At 43.6% G+C, this 23,571-nt stretch overlaps 1 protein-coding gene across 1 annotated transcript in view; it reads right to left on the bottom strand.

Moving 5' to 3' along the window:
* Positions 1–12,784: 12,784 nt before the first annotated feature.
* The window catches only part of SLC14A2 (solute carrier family 14 (urea transporter), member 2), a 34,508-nt gene continuing 23,721 nt past the window's right edge, over positions 12,785–23,571 (bottom strand). The window contains exons 6-9 of the mRNA XM_006835101.1: positions 16,180–16,327; positions 14,102–14,236; positions 13,468–13,517; positions 12,785–12,967 (exon numbers count right to left, since the gene is read on the bottom strand). Coding sequence (XP_006835164.1) covers positions 12,785–12,967; positions 13,468–13,517; positions 14,102–14,236; positions 16,180–16,327 — 516 coding nt within the window. The remainder of the gene's footprint in view (positions 12,968–13,467; positions 13,518–14,101; positions 14,237–16,179; positions 16,328–23,571) is intronic.

Below are 23,571 nucleotides of genomic sequence, written 5' to 3'. Positions count from 1 at the left end.
CAGGAGGCATCTGCTGGTCTAGTTTCTGTTGACTGGGCTCCCTTCCGTATAACAGAATGAGTCCTGTTCCATCTCCAGGGCCTTTGATATGTTTGAGTCCATTTAGGGGTGCTTAATATGGATGAAGCTGTTGTGTCAACCCATCACATTTTCACGGACCCTCGACGTTACCAAACTTGATGTCCTTGTCTCATGGTGGGGGAAGACATCAATAAGAAGGAAAGAGGGCTTGTCAGTACTCTCAGATTAAAAGGTAAAACACACAACTAAGCGTTTCCTCTAGACTCAGGAAGGAAGAGGCTCCCATTTCAGTATCCTGTCCAGGGGTCAGCATTGAGCCATAACTCCCAAGGCTAAGGAAGTAGCCCCTTACTTTGGGCCACCTCTGCAGTCAGAACCCACACAAAGGGGATGAACCCAAAGGTGTTATTGTCACATCACATGACAAAGTTGGAATTCCTCATAGAGTCAATCCTTGGTATGTGTCTGCAGGTACACAAGGACACCTCTGCTGCCAATTGCTCTCTTCTCATATGTCCAGAGTCAGTTAGCTCTGCCTCATCCTGGGCAGAACAATGTTCTCACCTGAGCTTCACAGCTTCAGAAGTGGCTGGGAACTTCAAGATCACAATCCACTTCCTTTGTCCAAAGAACTCATACAACTCATCCAAGTATATAGCTCATTATTCATGACAAAGCTGGGTATTAAACCCTAGGCTTTCTATTTGCTGCTCTTCCTACCCCAAGGCTGCTCTGTATAGCACAGCACAGATCTGTTTGGGACAAGAGGAGAGCTTTTTTGTAACTCCAGGGTCTGGTTCTGCTCATTGGAGATCATGACCAAGGACATTTATTAACCTGGGTTATTTTTTTTATAAATACAATGAGTGCATCTGTCTAATGAACCAAGACAACATTTACCCAGAACTTTAGGAAAGTTGTTGGTTTTCAGGATACCCCAGTGTGTTCTCCTGAGGAATGTGTCACAGTAACAGCACAGAGACAGCCAGGGGGATGGCTACCAGGAATGGAGAAGCCCACTCACCGGCTGGATCACCTTCCACTACCTGCTAGTCACGTTAGCCCCTGGTACCGCTGCCTGCTCAGAATCTAGGAAAGTGGGACAAAGCCACAGATTACGTGTTTCCAGAGTCCCGGACACAAAATCACAAAACTACAAAAACATCTTTCCTTCTATTGGGAATGCTTTTACATTTGTTTGAGGTGACTCAGGGAGGTGGCACCAAATATGGCCCGGCATGATGTTGGTGCTTTGACATCCATGGCTAATGCCAGGATGCCAGATGCCCAACAGAGCAGCCCCTCCAGATGTGCCCATCATGAGCAGAGGATAAAAGTCTGGAACAGATGTGACAAAGAAGATTAGAAGGAAAGTAACAAACTTCCAGAGGCTTTGAAAATACTTAACGCTAAGGTGACACTTGAGCAAGATGGCTCCATACAATAGACACTGGACTGCAAATCACAAGGTCCCCGGTTTGAGCCCACCAGTCGCTCCATGGGAGAAAGATGAGGCTTTCTGTTCCTGAGAGGATGTAAAACCTTGGAAACCCTATACAGGGTCGATATGAGTCAGAATCTACTCAACAGCACTTAACAACAACAACAAAACTGTGATCTTAATTTACCCCCTGCCTCTGAGACAAATGCTCATAATTAATATTTTATAATACATAAAAGCCACTATCTAGAATACCATAAACACATCTATCGAAGGTTCTAGATATAAACAGAAGATGGTAAGAACTGGCTGAGACCAGAGTCACTAATTTCTGCATGGTGTTTTACAAATCATTTCCTGCCCAGTTTCTTCAATCCCAGGCAGGACTCCCTGAAAGAAATACTCAGACCCTATACAGCTGATCTTGCAAACCCAGCTTAGAACATGGTGACTGTTATCTTAAAAAGGTTCTTTACAAAAATCCAGAAAACAAAAACAGTTGCTATCAAGTCAATTCCTTCAGAATCATGTTGCCCACCTGCCCACTCCCAAGGGTACAGTGCAGACCTGTATTCCATAGAGTTTCCAAGACTGTGACCTTTTAGGAGCAGATCTCTAGACCTGTTTTCCGAGGCAACTCTGCATGGATTTGAACCACTAACATTTTGGTTAGTAGCGAAAGGTATAACTGTTTGTGCCAATGAGTACCTTTCATTTCTTTCTCATTGTTGTTGTTAAGTGCCGTCGAGTCTGTTCTGACTCACAGCCACCTTGTTTGTATAGGATATCCGAGGAGCAGCTGGTGGGTTTGAACTGTTGACCTCGTAGTTCACAGTCCATTGCTGATCCTGCAGAGCCACACCAGGAGTCATCTTTCTCATATTGTTATGAAAATGAGTTCCGATACTTCCTGTTCCATCTGGCTGACTCCCTATTGTTGGCATACTTCTAGCATTTGACATCTACCTGCATTGACTTTTTTTTTTTTTTTTTTCCTGTTCAGAGTTGTCTTTATTAACTTTATTGTCATGTTTATATTTCAGTCATTCAGAACAGCTTTGTATACATCAATAAGCGCTTTGCATTGTGGATCATACTTTGTTCCTTTACTTATAGACTTAGGAAGTATAGAATAATGCTTTTAAAAATAAGCTACCTTAATTTGGTTTTAAATTTTATTGCCATTCCTGGTTTCCTGCTTAGAGAAGGTTTTTTTTTTTCCTTTTATTTTGGCTAGGGAGGAGTTCTGGTGTGGCACCATAGGATAAGCACTCAACCTCAAGATGGGTTTGAAATGCAAGGTCAGTGGCTCAAACTCATCACCTGCTCCTCAGAAACCCTATACAGGGTCGTTATGAGTTGGAACGGACTTGATGGTACTTAACAACAACAAGGACTGATTACTTACAGCATTAGGTATCATGCTGCTGCAAGGTCAGTGGTTCAAACCTATCAGCCACTAGGAGGGAGAAAGATGAGGCTGTCTGTTCCCATAAAGATTTATAGTCTCAAAACTCTATATAGGTCGCTATGAGTCAGCATGGACTCGATGACAATAGGTTTGGGTTTTGGGGTTTAATTAGATAAAATTATCCAAGATGGCGATTCACTGGCTGGTCACTTATGACCAACTAACTCAAAATCCCTGTAAGAGTGGTTGGGAGACCTCAGTTAATGAGCGAGAGGAAAATACACTAGTGGGAATCAAGGTCTTGCTTGATGGGATTGTTTTTTTTTTGGTTAATAAAGTAATACATAGTTCTGTCTGTCTGGCTATAAACCCCTAAGCTGCTTAAAGTTGGGGCTAGGTGTTCTAAAGCTCAAGAGTAAATTTCATTCACAATAAGCACTCACTCGCTTTTTTGGGGTCCTTTCTAACCTTTTCCTTACTTCATGGCACACAGAGAAAACAGTGTTTACTCTGATGATGCAGCCAACAGGTGATGTCATATGACTCGAGGGTCTGCACCCAGGGACTTGACACCCTCAAGCCCCCCGGGTTATTTAGATATATGGCTCAAGGGCCTGTGCTCATGGTCTCTGAACACCCTAAAGTGCCCCCTGGCTGCTTGGAGGGCCTCAGGGGCTGCTCTTGTGGCACAGCCATGCCACACGGTGGAGCAGCTCCGGCCTAGGTAAGCTGTGGTAGACCTTAGCAGCTGAGTGACTCCTGGCATGCCTTCCTGGTATTGCACCTGCTGTTCTCTACTCCTCTAATAAGCCTTATTAAATGCCCCAATGCACGTACCTTTGTGCTGGGGGCTGTTCAGGACCATTTCAGGGACACGGTTTTTGCTCTCGAGGATTGCCACCATCCCATGTTTTGACAAGCAGGCATCCAGCGATGCTTCCCTTCCATTGACTTGGAGAAGGTAAAACCAGCTATAACCAAAATGATCTGTTCTGAAACACTTTTTTCCCTCTGAGGAGCAGTGATTCCAAAGTACTCATGCTTATACCGCCTTCTAACACTCACAATATGCCAATCGTTCAAATATCAGTAGTAAAAAAGATTTTGTAGAAAAATGCACTTGTAAAATCAAACAATTTTTAAAAAATGTTTTATTATGAATTATATGATAGGTTACATGGGAGAACTTTAGTTTTACATAATTTTGAAGCTTACTGCAATTTATTTGAGGGAAACTAGACAAATCCAAAAGATATAACATTTTTTTCTAGCTTACAATAAATCAATTTTTACCCAAAGTGGTCTATGCCTGCACACCTAACATGCTATCCTCTGTGCCCTCACTGTTTCCACCTGAGTCTGCACCCAGTGCAGAAGGTATTCAACTCGACCTCCTTAGTTGAAGATTGTGTCCTATAGGCTTACCTCAATATGGTGCTATCCAAGAAATATACCATTGTCAAAGATGTGGGACATAGCATGGAAGTCAAGACTCCAGAGATGCAAGGTGGGACTCACGAGTTATGGAAAGGATGACACCTAGTGGCCAGGTGGGGTGATGGATTAGATGATTCTTGTGCCAGGTTTATAAGAAGAGCTCAGGGTTGTGAGTTAGGACACTTAGACTTTTGTCCTGAATTGTTTATCACCTGGGCAAACCTCTGTACAAGCTGTGGTTTTCTCATCTATAAAATAAGGGAGTTGGAACTATCAATATTTACGAGGCTTTCCAGTTTAAAGCTTCAGGATCTGAATTTTCTTTGGAGTCCTTAGAAAGATTCTCTACCCAGGACTGACTTCCCAGAGCAAGCTTAAAAGGAGGAAGGAACAAGACCAAATTTCCCTTTTCCTGTTTCTCTGAAAAGTCAAATGGTCCTATTGTTCTCAGGTCCTGCTCTCTGGGTCTCTTCTCTCCCCGTGAATCTCTTACCTGAGCTCCTTTGATTCCTGCACAGGACTGGAGGGATTCCAGAAGCTTCTTTCCACTGGGGGTGGCGTTTCTGGTCCTCAATTCCAGGCGCTGTGACTTCTCCCTAAACCCGAACCCCTTTACTTGCTGGAGCCTTTCACCCACCCTTTTGCTTATGTTTCTGTAATGTCACCCTGCATTTCCCTAAGCCTATACCTGGTACCCTTCTGCCAGGTGGAAAACTGTACCATGAGGAGGAGGGAGAAGAAGGCAGGGCTCCTTGTGCAGTTCTCGCTGGCCTTCCAGTCCAATGACTACTTTCTAAACTCCCAGGGGCAGCTGGCTCCTGCTGCCATGGATCCTCTGCCTGGTAGATTGGGCTGGTTTTCTTTAAAGGGGCAGAGTCCCGTACTAGTCTACTGGCCTCCCTGTCAGACTCTACTTCCCAGTCCTTCCTTCATTAGAGTCTCACTCCAGTATTTGTCTTTAAAGCAATTATCTAAGTCTTGTCTCCTCAGGGGGCCAATTTGCCTACCAACCTCAATGAGCTCCCTTAATTCCCTTTACAGGCAAGGCATAGGCTGAGGAACACTACTGCCTCATCTTCTGGATGGAAATTTCTGCACAGCTTAGTAGTAGATGCTTTTCTGATTCTGTGGACATTTTCAGACCTCTTTTCCTTCTAACTCCTGCTGACAAGTCTATGGGATTGCCATGAGGCCACCTGAGAGCAAGGAGGGCATGATCTAACCCCTGTCTCATGAAATAACTGAGGTCTATTTATGAGGGAAGCTGGCCCTTCCAAGTCCCATGAAGCCACAGGGTCTGATGGGCTGGAGTTTGTGGTGGGGGCCCATCCAAATATGCTTTGTTTGGCTTTGTGAGTCTATTGGGTCATGCTTCACCCCCCCCCCCATGTCTCCCTTCCCTTCCTACATAAACCCACTCAGTGGCTGGTTGTGAGGGCCCTGCCCAGGCTTGGAAACAAAGCCCTACACTGAGGAAATTAGCTACACTTGAATAGACAAATGCCCCCACTGACGTCAAAGGCGCCGTCCCACCTGGCCAGGTGTTTGGGAACTGCTAAAGAGGGATCCTTTCAAAGATGCAATGAAGGAAGGAAAGCAAATAAAGGCTATAGGAAGAACACAGAGACTCCACATTCCTGGGAGAGGTGCAGAGTGGGGAGGAGAATAGATGAGTTTCCGGCAGAGGTACTGGGACCTTTCATTGGTTGCTGGTTCAGGGCCCACGACCATCCCCTGATGACACTTGAATGATCACCTTTTCCTGGTTCCCACTCTGACTGGTCACTTGGCTCAATCTTGGATACTCTTCCCTTGCCCTCTTGCTCTGCCTTCCTGAGGTCTTACCTTCGGTAGTGAGCTCATTCCAGTCCTCCAAGTACCCAACAACTCTAGGGGGATGACCCCCATGAATAATATGCAACTATTTGAAAAGACAGAAAGCAATTACCCCAAGGTAGCCATGCAGGAAGTTCACACATGTTCTGTGAACCAAATTGGATCATGGTGCTTAGAAGTATTGTGAGTATCTGTCAAACAGGTAGACTTAGGGTGGGGCAATCATCTCTCATCCTGGGTAGCACAAGGCAAAGATGGAATCACATCCCAAGAGGTCTCAGAGGCAGCTGGTGCTCAGATGCCAAAGGGTTCCAGGAGAGTTGTCTATACCAACAGACCTTGCCTGTCTTGAAGGTTTGCCAATCAGAATTCACTCCAATTCACATCTTTATAACATTCAAGATGCTTTCCAACTCTACATTTCCAAACCTAGTAGAAGGAGGAGGGAACTTGTGGGTGGTTAAATGATTACCTCTTCGACTGCTAACTGACAGGTTGGGGATTCGAGTCTACCTGGAGGAACCTCAGAAGAAAGGTTTTAGTGATCTGAAAAATCAGTCATCAAAACCCCTATGGAGCACAGTTGTGGGATTACTTTGAATCATAACCACTGGAAGGTAGTTGGTTTAGTGGGAGGAGGGCTACATTGACTGCCAGGGACTAAACTCAGAGACATCAGATTCCTCAAGGCCAAAGGGTTAGAGTCCATGTGGAATAAATGCCAACTGAGCTAGAGGTTCTCCAGCGAGCTGCTTCCTTAGCTTCAGCAACCCCTGCAGATGTAAGAGGGACTGGAGGTTCCTACTGATCAGCTTAGAGAGGGGAAAAGAACCTTTCTGGCTTCCCCACCTCTTTCTTTGGAACGCTAGAGTGCCTAGTTTCACTAGGGGACGACAGGGTTCAATTTGGGTTCTTCTATCTTTTCTGAATGATCAGAGACGTCGAAATTCTCACAAAAAAAGTGAATGCCTTTATAGTTGCCAAATGAGACTATGGTTTATTGAGTAAAAATTATGCTACCCCCCTACTCCTCTCTGGTTTTAACTTGTAGCTGTCTCCAGGCACTCAAAACCTTTACAATTAGAGAAAACAAAGTTCAAACTCATACAGAAAGCATGCATACTGCTGGTGTGAAGTAACCACAAACACAGATGGGCAATATTGGGTTCCCAATAGGCATGTCTTGGAGTCCTGGTGTGGCGTTGTGGGTTCATGCGCTAGACTGCAAAGCCGTTTGAACTGCCAGGTTGGCAGTTCAAGCTCACCAGCTGCTCCTTGGAAACCCTATACAGGGTCGCTATGGGTTGGAACTGACTTGATGGCACTTCACAACAACAACAACAACAACAATAACAACAACAAGCATGTCTTATAGTGTTGACCAGAAGAACCTTCTCAGGGAGAAGAGTGACAGGAAGGAGAAGGTGAAGAATTGGAGAGATATTGGACCCCAACTTGTGCCCATGGTCAGCATGTTAATAAACTACCAAATGGCTGACTGGAAGCTCTTGGAAAAGCTCCAAAGCAGCAACTATTTGTTTTTGGCATATATGGTCTCCACTTTCTTAACAACTCAGGGCCATAGAATCATAGGAACTTGGAGCTGGAAGCTAGAGGCTTCAGAAGTTCTTCAGGTCTAGCCTCCTCAACAATTCTCTAGTCCATGCTTTCTTACTGCCCGAATAGGGAACTCATAGGACAATCATTCCTCGGTTAATTTGCAATGTTAGAAAAACCTCTCCTCCTTCAAAGTCCACCTGCTTATCACATCTATCTAGAAATCCTTGCTCTGTGCTTTGAAGTATGTTGAGTAATTCTATCTCTTCTTTCTTCTTCATACTAAAGGTAGCCTTGGTCCCAGCCAGGACTTCTCTTCTCCAAAACAGATACAACTACCTTCATCATCATTCCCTATGAGACAAGAGGGCTCTGGACCCTCATTTCCCCACCTTGTCCTCATCTCAACATGCCAACCCTTGGGTATAAAATAGGTAGCACATCTTGCAAAAGACCCTCTGAAGATACGCTACCCAGTTTTCCTTGCACTTTCCTCTCTTCTTTCATCAAACCATTCTCACAGATGGCTTCTCCCTAAGGTGCAAATGAATGACCACGCTTTCTGTGTTAGTGTCCCAGGGCTGTTTGCATCTTAACAGGTTTAAATCCTCAAAAGAGATGGCTGGGAATGTTCACACAGCAAGAAAGGAAACAAGAGGGATAGAAATCTTAAAGCCATGCTTGATATTTTTTCTGAATTGAAGACTAACCCAACCAGATAACTCACTCAATAAAACTTATGCTATGAGTTTATGTGGTCTCAGGCAGTCTGTGGTTCCATCCTCATCTTCAACTCAGGTAAGACTACTCATCCAGCCAGGAAAATGTCTACAAAATGAATTCCTTGAAGGCAAGGACTCATCTAGTTCTTTCCTGGTTTGTTGTTAAGCCCCAGGACAGAGTAACATATTAATAGTTCCTCATGCAATGTCTTCTGGATGAATGAGTGGATGAGGTCAAGCCACGATGTGGTTAAGTGAGTTTCTAGGGGATTGGCTCATGAAAGTTGGCAAGTGGCCCTGGGAAATCAACACAGGAGCCCATATGAGAGGAAACAAGGGAAATAGGAACATTTGGGGGACTACAGAACCAATAGATCAGTTTTGGAAGAAGTGCAGCCAGAGTGCTCCTTAGAAGCCAAGATGACCAAACTTCGTCTCTCATACTTTGGAAATATTGTCAGGAGGGACCAGTCGCTGGAGAAGGATATCATGTTTGGTAAGGTGGAGGGTCGTAGGAAAAGAGGAAGACCCCCAGTGAGATGGATTGGCCAAGTGGCAGCATGGATGGACTCAAGCGTGGCAACAATAGTGAGGTTGGCCCAGGATTGGCAGTGTTTCGTTCTGCTGTGCATAATGTTGCTATGGGTTAGTACTGACTCAATGGCACCTAACAACAACAACAACAACAACAACAACAACAACAACAACAACAACAAGTTACCAGAAGCTTTAGCTGATTTCTGGAACAAGAGGAGACAGGCAACAACCAAAGAATAATAAAAACACATACAGAGATTCAATTTCAGCCCTTCATCCCAAAGATGATCTGAAATTAAAACCATGATTTTTGAACTAAACATTTTGACAGGTAAGTTGAAGAAAATAATAGATCTTATTGGACCCTGAATCAATTACATAGACGATCAAGTGGAAGAAGTACCTCGAGGTAGATCAAATCTACAAATGGCAAAATGGTAAAGAAAAGGATAAGCAACTTGGAGTGAGATCAAGGAGAAAGGTAGAGATGGGAGAAAAGCAATTAATCAAACAAATATTGAAAGGAAGTTTGCACAGTTGAAGAAAAACTTTATAATATGCAGATTAAAATGCATGATTGATGAGAAAAGACAGACTTAGGTATACCTCAGCAGAATTCTAGAATTCTAAAGAGAAAACCTTAAAATTATCTAGAAAGAAAGAACAGTTATTTACAAAGGAATAAAGAATGAGACTGACACCAGACTTCTCCTCTGTAATACTTAGAAGCCAGAAAATGAAGGAATAATACCTACAGGTAACTGAGAGGAAAGGCTGCAACTCAGGGACATCACACCTAGCCAAAATTCCATTCATCTATCAGGATGAAAGAAGCTTTGTTGACATGCAAACAGCCAGGGAATATGTCATCTGTAATCCTTCACATGTAGTTTAAGGAAAAACACTAAAAAAAGAACTCCCAATAAATAATAAATGAACCAGAACAGATTGCAAGATGGGAAATCAAAGAAAAGGGGAACCAGTAACAAAAGGTGACGTGTTCAAAATACATAGTAAACTATGAATGGACAATGGTAGAATTACTGCAAATACTAATAAAGGGGCTAAATAAGGATTCTTGAAAAATGAGACTTATTTGTACAGGGGTAAAGAATTGAAGAAATAAGCAAAATCTAGGGATGAGAAAAGGCTAGAGAGAAGTAAAAGTGTTTGAAGGTCTGCGGCATAGGGAGGGAATAGAGGAAGTATTAAAAAGGCTTTGTTTCTCAGAGGAAGGAAAGGAGCTTTGGAGAAGTGGGGTATTTTGACAGGATGATAGAGAAATAAACATTAAATCCTGAATGCTGGGAAAGGGAATGCAACAATAGGGGGATGGAAAAGAACATCAGGACTTCAAAATGATCAAAAGGGAAAATAAAAAGGTAGTAACTCGATCAAACTTGCAAAATGAAAAAATAAATACTAAAGAGATTAAGCTAGAAGAAATAACATAATCATTTTGATTGTACACTAAATGTGAACAGATTGAACAGTTATATTAAATCATAGCAACACTGAGGTTAGGTTAAAAAAATAAAAATATACCACTTTAAAGAAATTTAGTTAAAGGAAGTTTGTAAAGGTTGAAAACAATGGGATAAAAAACAATGCTAGAAGGAAAGCAGATATAGCAAAATTAATGTTGGATACAGTGGAATGGAGGTTAAGGAAGTCTCCTGGTACATTCTGACTAGCGCCTCCCCTTTTTGATTCTCTTGAATGATTCCAAATTTATGTTCAACTTGAGCACCAACCAAGAGCTGCCAGCAATTTGGGGGAGGTATAGAAAAACCTTTGAGGAGTAAGGTGGGCATGACCTAAGCCACAGTATTTTAAATCCCGTCATAAGCACATGAATACTGGACAAAGAATGAAGAAGAATTGATGCCTTTGAATTATAGTGTTGGCAAAGAATATTGACTCTACCACAGACTGCCAGAAGAATGAATAAACCTGTTTTAAAAGAAGGTCAGAGAAGAAGAGGAAGACCCTCGGCAAGATGGACTAACAGTGTCTACAGCTACGAGCTGTAGACATAACAACAATTGTGAGGATGGCACAGGACTGCAGTGTTTTGTTCTGTTGTACATAGAATGGAGCCAACTTAATAGTACCTAATAATAACAACAACAAGCAGAAAAACAGTGGGAACGGGAGTCCCAAAGCTCGACTCCTTCTTTTAAGTGGCTGAAAACTTGTGTTATTAGTGTGAATCTGTATACCCAGGCTTCCTGTGCCTACACATTCTATAGGCCAGTGAGATGGAAAGGCCCTGGCAAGGTGGGAAAAGATCATTCCAGGGAGCAAGCCAGTCCCACTAGACTACTTGGGCTACTTCAGAAGTCATCTGGGCATCTGCCCTTGGCCTCTGGGCAGGGTTACCTGCGTTGTGCAGACGTTTCTTAGAGGGCTGGGGGGTTTTGACTTCTGCCTCATCCTTATCCATGCCTGGGGGAAGGATGCAGTCTCAGCCCATCATCCAGCCCTATCGAGTGTTTTTCAGCCTCCAGAAGGAACTCTTCTAGCCATGTTTGGCAAATACTATCAACATTCTGCCTCTTAGCCCACAAAGATGGTTTTAAAGCATTTCATTGCTCATATGTAATTTTTCTTGGCAAGCCAATTCAGTGAATAACAATACAAGGCAGTTATTTCTTACTACCAAATAGGAGATAATATGATTTTCTGTTTGATTCATATATAATGTTGATCACAGTGTAGAATAGAGAATTTCTGGGACCCTGTGTTTATTCCAGACTTTCTGGATATATATATATTCCTGGTGTGGAGCTGCAGGATAATGTGCTGGACTATAAGGTCAGTTTGAACCATAAGATAGGCAGTTCAAACCCACTAGCTGCTCCTTGGAAATCCTGAACTGGGTCGCTATGGGTCAGAACCGACTTGATGGCAGTTAACAACAACAACATACTGTTTTTCCTTTTTCAGAATAGCTTAGTCTTTATCCATTTGTCATCAAGTGAGTTTGGCAGCTTTAATGCAGTTAAATTTTCATTGCTATCATGGGCTAAAATGAGAACCTGAGGGGAAAACCCCTCCCCAGATATTCATGGCCTGTGGTACCTAGTGAATGACAAACTATAAAGTGAACGGACAGAGTTTTCCATATTTAAATTGGTTCACATTCTTGGAAAGCCAATTAAAAAACATGACTAAAAAGCCATTTCCATCCAGACCCAGTGCTTTGGGTGGAGAACATCAAGGGCTTACTGGAGAGGGGAAGAGTTTTTCTAGGGCAATCTGACCATAGTGAATCAATGAGGGTTTTCATTCTGGTTATCATCTTTTATTAGAATATGTTGGATGTAGTCTCTCTTTTTTTGAGTAATTTAGCCCTCTCTGGAAGCCTGGCAAGGAACTGAAGTCTCTCTCCTTCATTATAGAAGAGATTTATGCATCTTATGATGGGGGAACCACATGACCTTCACACACTCTCCCAGCCCTGAGATTCTATGAGCTTCCCTGCTTATCCTGCTTGGGAGCATCTATGATTTGCTTAAACAACCCAAGATAATCAATTAGTCACTTTCCTAAAAGACTAAATAAAGTTTTTGTTCTAAGTCAGTAGCATTAAAAACACACTCCTTACTTAAAACTCTATCAAGTTCAATACCAACTTTCTCTAATGTCCTACAAAGGAGAATTAAGAGAGATAGGCAGAGAGAGAAAGAGAATCAGCTTCTGGGAAAGAGAGTTCTAGCTATAATTCTCAAAGACAGGCAAAGAAGTGTTGCTGACATGAGGACAGACATAGGAACAGACACCAGCTCTAGGCAAAGGGTATTTCTGCCTGGGCCTTGGCTAGTCACCGCTGGGGGACTTCTCTTCTTCGTTGCTTTTCACGGTCAGGAAGTATATACGATTGGCCTCTGGGTAGGTGACTTTGTTGAGCGGGAGTTTGTAGATGGCGGGATTGTTGGTCGTCAGGAGGAGGAAGATGAGGGTGGACAGGCAAAAGGCCCAGGTGCCTGGTGGCACACCAACCTGGAGATAAAAGCATTGGGGCCTGAGGAATGTTCCTAGGTCCTTGTCTTGAGTCAGGGGCCCTCGGAGCAAAGTGTATGGAAAGTGTTGGAGATGGGAATCTCCCCCAGTGAAGGTATTGGTGGTGTTGGATTCATAATAACAGATTAGTTGGTCCTGGAATTTAAAGTGTTGGTACCTTTGAGCATAATTTTAATGATGGAGCTGAAAATGAGCCTAGGGCTACCCTTCTGCATCCAATCATACACCAGTACATCCATCTGTTCATTCACATGTTTTCCTGCTGGTTGCATCACTCCCTCTTTCACACATACACACACACACATCAACCAGAGGCAAGTGTACATGCATACCAGCTCTTCTCTGGAAAAACCCTGGATAGACCTTGATGGAAGTGTTTTGTGGACACCAGTTACTACAAGCCACTCAGACTTCAAGTGTCCTGAGACCTTGGTTGGGGAAGACGCTTTAGGGCAGGGTTCAGGAGAGTCCATACTTACCACCGACATTATGTTGGACAGCGCTGCTCCCATGTAAGCACAGAACAAGGCTGTGGAGGAACAAGGACCATCAGAGAGTCAGCTTCCGCCAGCTTGCCCTTCTTCCCAGTCTCATGCCCAGACCTAGAGCAGAAGGCTCACCCCCTCTCTCACAACATCTAACAATCTTTGCTGATATCTCAGTCTTGCTGATGATCTGTGAAATGACTTCTCTTCTGCTACAGTGTGATTTCATGAGGACAGACTTCCTATGTGTCTTGGTCACCTCATATCTTTCATGCCTAGTCTAGGGCCTGGCATTTAGTGCTACAAATGTAGCACTCTACAAATACTTGTTGAATGAAGAGTTCTAGAGAGCAGGAAGTCATCACAAACACATGAGAAAATGTGTGTGTAATTTCCTTGCAAACTTTAGAACACTGTATAATAGCAGTGACAATGGCCACAATCCCATCTGATAGAAAAAGCATCTCTCATTCCTTGTTAAAGGCAACACTGGTGCTAGGACCCAAGTGGCTGGTCCTTGTACCACAGATACCCTACTTACTTATCAGTGGGTGCCATGGGGTTCACATAACTAAGAAGGGTATCAAATAGCCACAGTGACTTTTTGTCAGCTTTCTGGAATACTCACCACAGATGAGGGCCAGCAGGTGGGTCTGCCAGGTGAGGGCGTAGAACATGCCACCAATGGCAATGCAGGAGAGCACGCAGTTGTAGCTCCACAGGCCCATGTAGATTGTCTCGAAGGGCGTGGCCACCGTCAAGGCTGTGGGACAACAGGTGGGATAGTACAAAGGTCACTGTGGCTAGCACCAGGTCTCAGCATGACGGGCAGGTCCGACACCACTCTAGTCAGTCACGCAACACCCCAGTCCCTATGTGCTGAATGAGCCTCCACAAACGATAGCTAGACTCATGAAACCAACAACAACAAGAGAACAGTGGTCTTCAAACTCTTCTGTAGCCATGTTTCACACATAGGTGTGATTACTTCTGGGATGAGGGGCAATCAAGGAGGTGGGGTTCCAGGCCCTTCCCCATGCCTTTGGCCAGAGCAGCTGCATTTTTGGCAAGAATGATGTCACTTTAAAATGGTTTAGAAAATTGTGTACATAGATTAAAATGATAGTTGTAGATAGAGACGTGATACAACAAAAGGGCAAGATGTTAATAACAGGCAAATTTGGATAAAGAGTTTATGGATGTATTTTTCACCAGTTTTACAACTTTTTTGATGTTTGAAATTATTTACAAAGTGAAAAATGTTAAAAACTCTATTTTAAAAAATGGTTTAAAAGCATGGACTAAGTCCTACTCCCAAATCCTCGCATTCCAGTTTTTGACTCCAGTGCCAGCATGTACATCTATACCACAGTGCATTGCTCTGGAGCCCACTCTGACTCACAGAGACTGTGGGACAACGTAGAACTGCCCCACAGACTTTCCAAGGCTGTAATCTTTACATAAGCAACTGTCTCATCTTTCCCCCAAGGAATGGCTGCTCGGTTTGAACTGCTGACCTTTGGTTAACAGGTGAGCGTTTTAACCACGGATCTCTCTATACATATGTAAATGTGCATGCGTACATATATGTATTAATATTAAATAACATTTCTCAATGGCAATCAAATTTTTTGGAAAACTTTACCCTTTTGTTAGCTGTTGTTGAGTCAATGTTTGTTTTTAAGTTTTTATCGTGAATTATGTCATAGTTTACATGGGAGAACATTAGCTTTACATTCATCCTATCTTATTTTGCTTCATTGCAATGATTACAATTCCTTCCATGCATCATCAAAGAGCCAAAGGGCACACCCTGTAAGCCTGCCCCCTGTCCATCAATACACAAACCCTCTCCCTCCCGGAGTCCAGAGTCCCTAGCCGCTCTATTTCTCCATGTCATCATCTCTGCCTCCATCTCTGGTGTTGCTGCTTCTCTGGATAGGGTCTTGCACTCCACTCTTCTCCCTTGATGGTCCCAGGGTCCTTCACTCCTGGACTGTGAAATCAGCCACTCTTCTTCTTTTGTTACAAACATCTACCTTTACATTTGCACCATGTTGAGTCAATTTTAACTCATGATTTTGTTGTTGTTCTTAGGTGCCATCGAGTTGGTACTGACTCCTAGCGACACTATGCACAACAGAATGAAACACTGCCTGGTCCTGGGCCTATCTCACAATTGTTGCCATGCTTTGAGCCCATTGATGCTGCCACTTTGCCCATCCCAAGTAAATCCCTGCATGGCACAAATGGTTACGTGTTGGGCTACTAACAGAAAGGTTGGCAGTTTAAATCCACCCAGAGGCATCTTAGAAGTAAGGCCTAGTGATTTGTTTCTGAAAGGGCATGGCCTGGAAGAGCCTAGTGGGTACTATTCTATTCTGTACCCTTGGGACCGCCATGTTTTCCCTTTGGCTTACTAGAAATTTCAGCAAGCTGGATCATTTACATGCTGTATGGTCTGCAAGGGCTCCTCATCCCCACCCTGTGACCCTCCTCCTTTCACCCCTCAGCACCCAGGATCCCTGTTTATAGGCTGATGGGGTCTTTAGTTCCTTCCCATCTCTCCTTATGTCTGACTCTGCTGCTCTCCTCAGAGAATCAAGAAAAGGAAAGTATCTGAACTGTAAGTCCAGGGTATGTGCTGTGCGCATGGGAGAAAAACCCACAGGAAAAACATTGCAGCAGAGTGGGGCCGTGTCTTACCTGCTAGCATTCCCACGATTGAGCCAATGGCCGCATGCAAGCAGATGAGGGGCGAGGAGATGAACAGAGCCATCAGGAACACACCACCTGTCCAGGGATTGCTGCAGCCGTACACCTGGCCGACCCCCACGGGGATGGCTTGTAATAGCTGTAAAGTTAGCAGAGTTCAGGTCACTGGAGCAGGGCTGACCTCAGTGCCAGGACCGAGCCATGCCTCGGGGAGTAATGGGTGGAACAGGAGGCTGACCATGTCCTCCGGAGTGTGAGAGACCACAGGAAGGCAAGAACCAGAACAAACGGTGCCTCACTCCACCACCTAGCAGGCATCTGAGCACCCCTCAGGCACGGCAGGCAGACCCCTGACACAGGGCTGGGCACTAACATTTCTGGGGAACACAGTGGAAGCTTTGAAGGCACCAGAGAGTTTAGGGGACCACGGTGGCCACTGGAGGTATCAGGGTACTGAGAGTTTTTCTCTAGACCTTCTGCAATTCTAAAACTATTCTGGGGAATAGTCTAGGAAATGTTCTTGGAAATGCCAGGGGCCATTTTGATGGATAATTTGACAAAAGTTTGTACAGCTTATTGATGACCAAACTCTGGCTAAAGCCTCTAACTTTGACTCCTAGTCTATGGCTCTTTGCCACCTCACTGTTTCTTCATCAAGCCACATTTAATGAGTCCTCTTCGGTGGCTGCCACTTGTTCATTGCTACCCTGGAATCTGTGGGCTCCCAGAAGGAGATGGTGCTCCCTTGCTCTCAAGGAGCCCTTAACATTGAGGAAGATCTGCGTGGCGTGCTGAGTATCCAGAGAACAGCGAGAAGCCCAAATGTTCCAGAGCTTGAAAGCGACTTGGTGGCATTGGAATTTGAGATGATTAATTTGGCAGTGGAGCCGTGGTGACGCTCTAGGATAAGCACTGGGCTGTAACTACAAGGTCAGCAGTTCAAACCCACCATTCGCTCCATAGGAGAAGGATAATAATTTAAACTCCCATAAAGATATACAGCCTCAGAAACCCTGTACAGGATTGCTATGAGTCGGAACCGACTCCATGGCACATAACCACCACCAGCACCACCACCAAGTATTTACTGCATCTGAAACATGATATGTGGTTGCTGTCGTGGTAATGGGTTTGATTTTTGGCTAATTTGGCAAATAGTTAATTTGTGCAAATAGCTAATGCTCTCAGCTGCTAACCAAAAAGTCTACCCAGAGATGGCTTAGAAGAGAAGCTGATGTTCTGCTTCCATAAAAGCAGCCATTAAAAACCCTCTGGAGCACAGTTCTACTCCGACATCCACAAGGCTGCCAGGATTTGGAACTGGCTTGACAGCAGCTGGCTTATTTGGCAGTGATGTCAGATGGTCTTTCTCGGCCCAAGTTGACTTGTTTACACATTGGCAATCCTTTTAGGGCACAAATGAAATGGGGAGGAGGACATGGCAGGGTAAGCAGAACACTGGCCTGGGTAGACTTTGGTTAGCAGATGACCCTGGCAGCTTTGAAATCCTGTAGTTCCTGTCTCTGTTTCCAGGCCCTTTGACCTCTTGGCGAACAGAGTGTTTTATGGCTGGGTAACACTAGATACGGGATGTCCTGGTGTGGCACTGTAGCATGAGCAATCTTGGTTTGAACCATAAGATTGGCAGTTCAAACTCACCAATGGCTCCTTGGAAACCTTATACAAGGTCGCTATGAGTTGGAACTGGCTGTACGGCACTTAACAACAGCTAGATATGTAATCACTGTGATTAGGTCTGTGGTCTCCAAGTTTTTGCTGCACATTGGGATCATTTGGGAATCTTAAAAAAATAAAAACCAAATTCTGATGTTGAGTTCCTTCCTAGATACCAACACAGGGGTAGAAGCTAGGCATCAGGTGACTAGCGACTTCTGGGTTAGTTATAGAGTCCCTAAACATTCACTTAAACACTAGCCAAAAAAGAAGATCTCTGGTGGCACTGTAGGAAAGCACTGGACTACTTAACAGCAAGGCTGGCAGTTCAAACCCACTGTGGGAGAATGAGGAAGCTTTCTGTTCCCCTAGCTATCTGTTCCTCTCAAGAGATACAGCCCTGAACTCCCTATCCAGGGTCACTATGAGTCGGAGTGGACTGGATGGCAGAGAGTTTGGTTTGTTTGGTTTTAGTACTAACTGAAAGGTTGGTAGTTCGAGTCTATCCAGAAGCCCCTTGGAAGAAAGGCCTGGCGATCTATTTGTGAAAAATCAGCCACTGAAAACCCCACGAGGCGTTGTTGTAGTCTGACACACATGGATGTTCCTGAGTAGAGACAACCTTCATGGATGCTGGTTGTTTTGGATTCGTTGTAGATAATTCACTGTAAATGTTGGTAGATGACTACATTTCTCTCTTTGGATACACATTTGCATTTTTTTTTTTTAGCAGTTTGATTTGATTCTAGAACCAGTTTGATTTCATTATGAAATAAGTGTTTGAGGATTCCCAGGGAGTTTTTAACCTTTGCCCACCCTTGTCTCTGAATGAGTGGGCTTTTCTACTCACCTAACATGGTCTGAATCAAAGCCTACAAACATGTGAAAGGAATGGCAGGCTGGGGTCCCATCTTATTTATTTATGTTGTTGCTAACTACCATTGAATTGATTCCAACTCATCGCGACCTTGTACAGGGTTTCCAAGGAGCAACTGGTGGGTTTGAACTGCCGATCTTGTGGCTTGAAGTCCTGTGTTTATTCATAGTGCCACACCAGGAATCTTATTTAAGGGAACCATGAAAACATTTTGTACTAGACAAGAGAACTCAGTTTAAGTGTGGGGAGGAGGCTGGAAATGTACTCAATAAATATTCCCTGACCCCACAACTTCCAAACGTCTGAGGACTGCAGGGTGCTCAGGGGAGTCTACCTTTTGCTCTTGGACCAGGGAACACAGATGTTAAGCCCAAGCAGTCAAGAATGAGAGGAATGCGAGAACAAACTGCCTTGAAAAGGAGCCTGGATTTAAGAAGGAAGCGTCCTCAGTCAGGATCCGTATTCTAACCTGGTGAATTGTGGCACCGGGGTCCCGGCCCTCCCTCCACACATGAAGACCAGTCAGTTGTGTGGTGGAAATGTACTGAACACTGGCATCCTCTGAACTTCTAACAAATTCTCACATACCAACAACAAGCTGATTAAACACAAAGGAAGTCATTACCCCCCTCCTTTTAAGGAGAAAGAGGGAAACGACATTGATTCTTCAAAAAACTTGGATCCAAATGGTGTGGATCCAAGGAACTGGTGGTCAGAGTGGCAGTGTGGTGGAGAGTTAAGAGGGTGAGCTTGGGCCACCTGGTATCTGAGTTTGGGTCCTGGTTCTACCACTTTCTAATTGCTCATTTCGACGATGAATCAAAGAGGCATTTCTCCCTGTAGCCCACAAGACCCTGGTCCTCCCAGGGCTCAGCGGGCCTCTCTCTCTGCTAGCTCCACATGTTACCATGGCGATCATTTGGACAGTGCTGCATGGGTAGACATCAGGGACAGTGGGGCCAGTGCCTCCAAAGACAGCTGGCCAAATTGCCAGGAGGCTGGGTCATTGATGATTCCATCAAAGTTTGAGCTTATTCGTTGTCTTGTTCTGGTTGCTTTACATGTGAAAGAGTGGTTATTGTTGTCTGTGGTGATTGGTGGTAGTGTGCCATGAAGTTGGTTCTGACTCATAGCCACCCTGTATAGGGTTTCTGAGACTGTAAATCTTTCCGGGAGCAGAGAGCCTCATCTTTCTTCTGTGGAGCACCTGTACTTTCTAACTGCAGACCTTGAGATTAGCATCTCAACTCATAAACACTATGCTACCTCCAACTCATAGAGACCCAATAGGACAGAGCAGACCTGCCCCATCAAGTTTTCTAGGCTATAATCTTTATGGAAACAGACTGCCACATCTTTCTCCTGCAAAGTGGCTGGCAGGTTCGAACTTTGCGTTAGCACCAGCTAAGTATTTAACCACAATACCACCAGCGCGTTCCCTTCAGTGCAGGACTGTCTTTTCCATTTATTTGGATTTATGTGCTAAATAACCCTGCCTCCAACCCTACCCCAGTCCCAGGCTTTGGTACAACTTTAAAAAGATAAAAACCCTCAATAGGCCTTGCATTGTTCGCAGTAGGTTTGCTGATAAGGACAGGGAGACTTTCGTTCTTTTTGTAGGCTTAGCAGTGTAGCTGTCCCTGGAGGCTGCAGCTGTAATGTGTCCACCAGGACCTGAGTGTTGGCTCTGGATCTGAGCACCCCAGCTGCAGAAAGTCACCAAGGTCTCAGCCCAAGGAGAATGGGCCAGGCTCCACGGGGAGGGCTTGGGAATCAAATCACACAAACAGCATTTGAAGACATGGACTATGCCTCCTAACAGCCAGAAGACTATCATGAAAGCAATATTCTGAATTATTGTTAAAAGTAGAGCAAGAACTAGTGGGTGAAAGCCAACGGGGGACAGATTTCAGAGGAGTGCAAAGGAATGATTCCAACCCTTTCAGGAACCGAATGAGGTGGATCACGTTTTGAAGCAGCAGGCTTTGCCTCAGTGCATTCACTCAAGCCTGAACTCCACAGCCAAGTGAACTGGGTTTGAAGCACAGGTGCTAGCTGCAGTTTGACGTTGGGTAACTTAGTTTCTCTGTGCCTTAGTTTCCTAAGCTGTAAAATGAGGATAACAATATAATAACCAGTGGCTACGAGTTGGGCTGCTAACTTTACAGTCAACAGTTTGAAACTACCAGTGGTTCCGCGCGAGAAAGTTGAGGCTTTCTGCTCCCGTAAAGATTTACAGCTCGGAAACCCTGTACAGGGTTGCTATGAGTCAGAATCGACTCCACGGCACATAAATACCACCACCATAATATTGAGTTAGTTTAAGGGATAAATGAGTCAATAGCTTGGATACATACTGAGTTTGCTTTAGTTTTGGTATTAGGGACCTAGGAACTCTGGTAGTGTAGTAATTATGAATTGGGCTGCTAACCTCAGGGTCAGCAGTTCTAAACTACCAGCTGTTCTGCAGGAGAAAAATGAAGGTTTCTGCTCCCACAAAGATTTACAGCCTCAGAAACCCTGCACAGGGTGGCTATGAGTCAGAACTGACTCCATGGCACTTAACAATAACAACAACAACATGTTTGTTAATAAGGGAAAGTTTGATTTTAGATTTTTATTACATGCCTTTACACCCAATGTCTAAAAGTCAATGTTATTGCTGTTGTTAAGTACCATCAAGTTGGTTCCAATTCATAACAACCCTGTATGGGGTTTCTGAGGAGTGGCTGGTGAGTTTGAACCACTGACCTTGTGGTTCAAACCTACCTGATGGTCGAGTGCTTAGCCTATGGCATCACACCAGGACTTCATAAAAGGCAATAGAATAAAAAACATACGCATTTGTGATACTGTTGTTGTTATAGGTGCCATAGAGTTGGTTCCAGCTCATAGCTACCCCATGTACAACAGAATGCAATGCTGCCTGGTCCGGCACAATTCTCACTGTTGTTATGCTTGAGCCCACTGTTCCTGTCACTGTCAGTCCATCTTGTTGGAGGTCTTCCTTTTGTTTTTTGCTGACCCTTCGCTTTACCAAGCATTATGTCCTTTGTTAGGGACTGGTCCCTCCTGAAAACATTACCAAAGAACGAGAGATGAAATTTCACCATTCTCTCTTCTAAGGAGCATTCTGGATGTACATCTTACAAGATAGATTTGTTTGTTCTTCTGGAAGCCATGGTACTTTCAAAATTCTTCTCCAACAACATAATTAAATGCATCAATTCTTCTATTGTCTTCCTTTTTCCTTGTCTAACTTTCACATGCATATGAGTTAATTGATGGCTTGGGTAAGACGCACCTTAGTCCTCAAGCTATATCTTGGCTCTTTAATACTTTAAAGAGTTTTTTTTTTTGCAGTAGATTTGCCTAATGCAAAACATCTTTTGATTTCTTGACTTTCACAAATGTTGATTGTGGATCTAAGAAAAATGAAGTCTTTGACAACTTCAATCTTTGCTCCATTTATCATGTTATTTATTAGCCCTGTTGTGAGGATCCTTTTCTTTATACTAAGGTGCAATCCATACTGAAGGCTGTAGTCTTTGATATTCATAAGTAAGTGTTTCAAGTCCTCTTCATTTTCTGCAAGCACAGTTGTGTCATCTGCATATTGAAGGCTGAGAGTAAGGCTTCCTCCAAACCTGATTCCAAGTTCTTCTTGTAATTTCATTTCTCAGATTATTTGCTCAGCATACAGATTTACTAAACAAGTATCGTGAAAGAATACAACCCTGGTGTATATCTTTCCTGATTTTAGACCATACAGTATCCTCTTGTTTTATGTGAGTGATTGCTTCTTGGTCTATGTACAGGTTCCTTATGAGCACAATCAAATATTCTGTAAAATCCATTCTTCGCAATATTGTCCATAGTTTGTTATGATAAACACAGTTGAACACTTTTGCATAGTCAATAAAGCATGAATAGACATCTTTCTGGTATCTCTGTTTTCAATCAAGATTCATCTGATGTCAACAATCATATCATATCACTTATTCCATGTCCTCTTCTGAATTTGGTTTTAATTTCTGGCAGCTCCATGTGGATGTATTTCTACATTTTTAAATTATCTTCAGCAGATTTTACTTTCATATATTAAAGATATTATTAGATGATTTCTGTGTTCTGTTGGGTCACCTTTCTGTGGAATGGGCACAGATATGGATTTCTTCCAATTGGTTTGCCAAGTAGCTGTCTTCCAAATTTCTTGGCATAGATAAGCGAGCATCCCCAGGGCTGCATCAGTTTGCTGAAGCATTTCAGTTTGTTTTATATCAATTCCTGGAGACTTGTTTTTTGCCAATGAATTTAGTGAAGCTTAAACTTCTTCCTTCAATACCATTGGTTCTTGATTACATGCTAACCCGTTTTTTTTTTTTTTCTAAAGTTTTTATTGTGAATTGAGTGATAGTTTACATGGAATTACATCAATTTTACACTCATCACTTCATTGCAATGATTACAATTTCCTCCAAGCATCATCATGCAATAGTATTTGCTTCTAGTCCATCTGTTTTTTTTTTTTTTTGGGGGGGGGCAGGGGAGGATATATACAAAGACACTTGGGAATATATATAATCATTTAAACAACCAAAAAGGGCACATTCTTTAAGCTTCCTCCTGGCCGCCAGCACACAGTATTTCTCTTTCCATGAGTCCAGAGTCTTCAGCTACTCTATCTCTCTGTGTCTACATCTCTGCCTCCATTTCTGGTGTTGCTGCTTCTCTGCATAGAGTCCCACATTCCACTCATGCTCTTCTCCCTTGATGGTCCTAGGGTCCTAGATTCCTGGACTGTAAGATTAACTACTCCCCCCTTTTTGTTA

Source organism: Chrysochloris asiatica, unplaced genomic scaffold (assembly GCF_000296735.1).
Source record: "Chrysochloris asiatica unplaced genomic scaffold, ChrAsi1.0 scaffold00015, whole genome shotgun sequence".
NCBI classification, from domain to species: Eukaryota; Metazoa; Chordata; class Mammalia; order Afrosoricida; family Chrysochloridae; genus Chrysochloris; species Chrysochloris asiatica.
The sequence above is the reverse complement of the archived record's forward strand: the minus strand, read 5'-3'. Positions and strand labels throughout refer to the sequence as shown.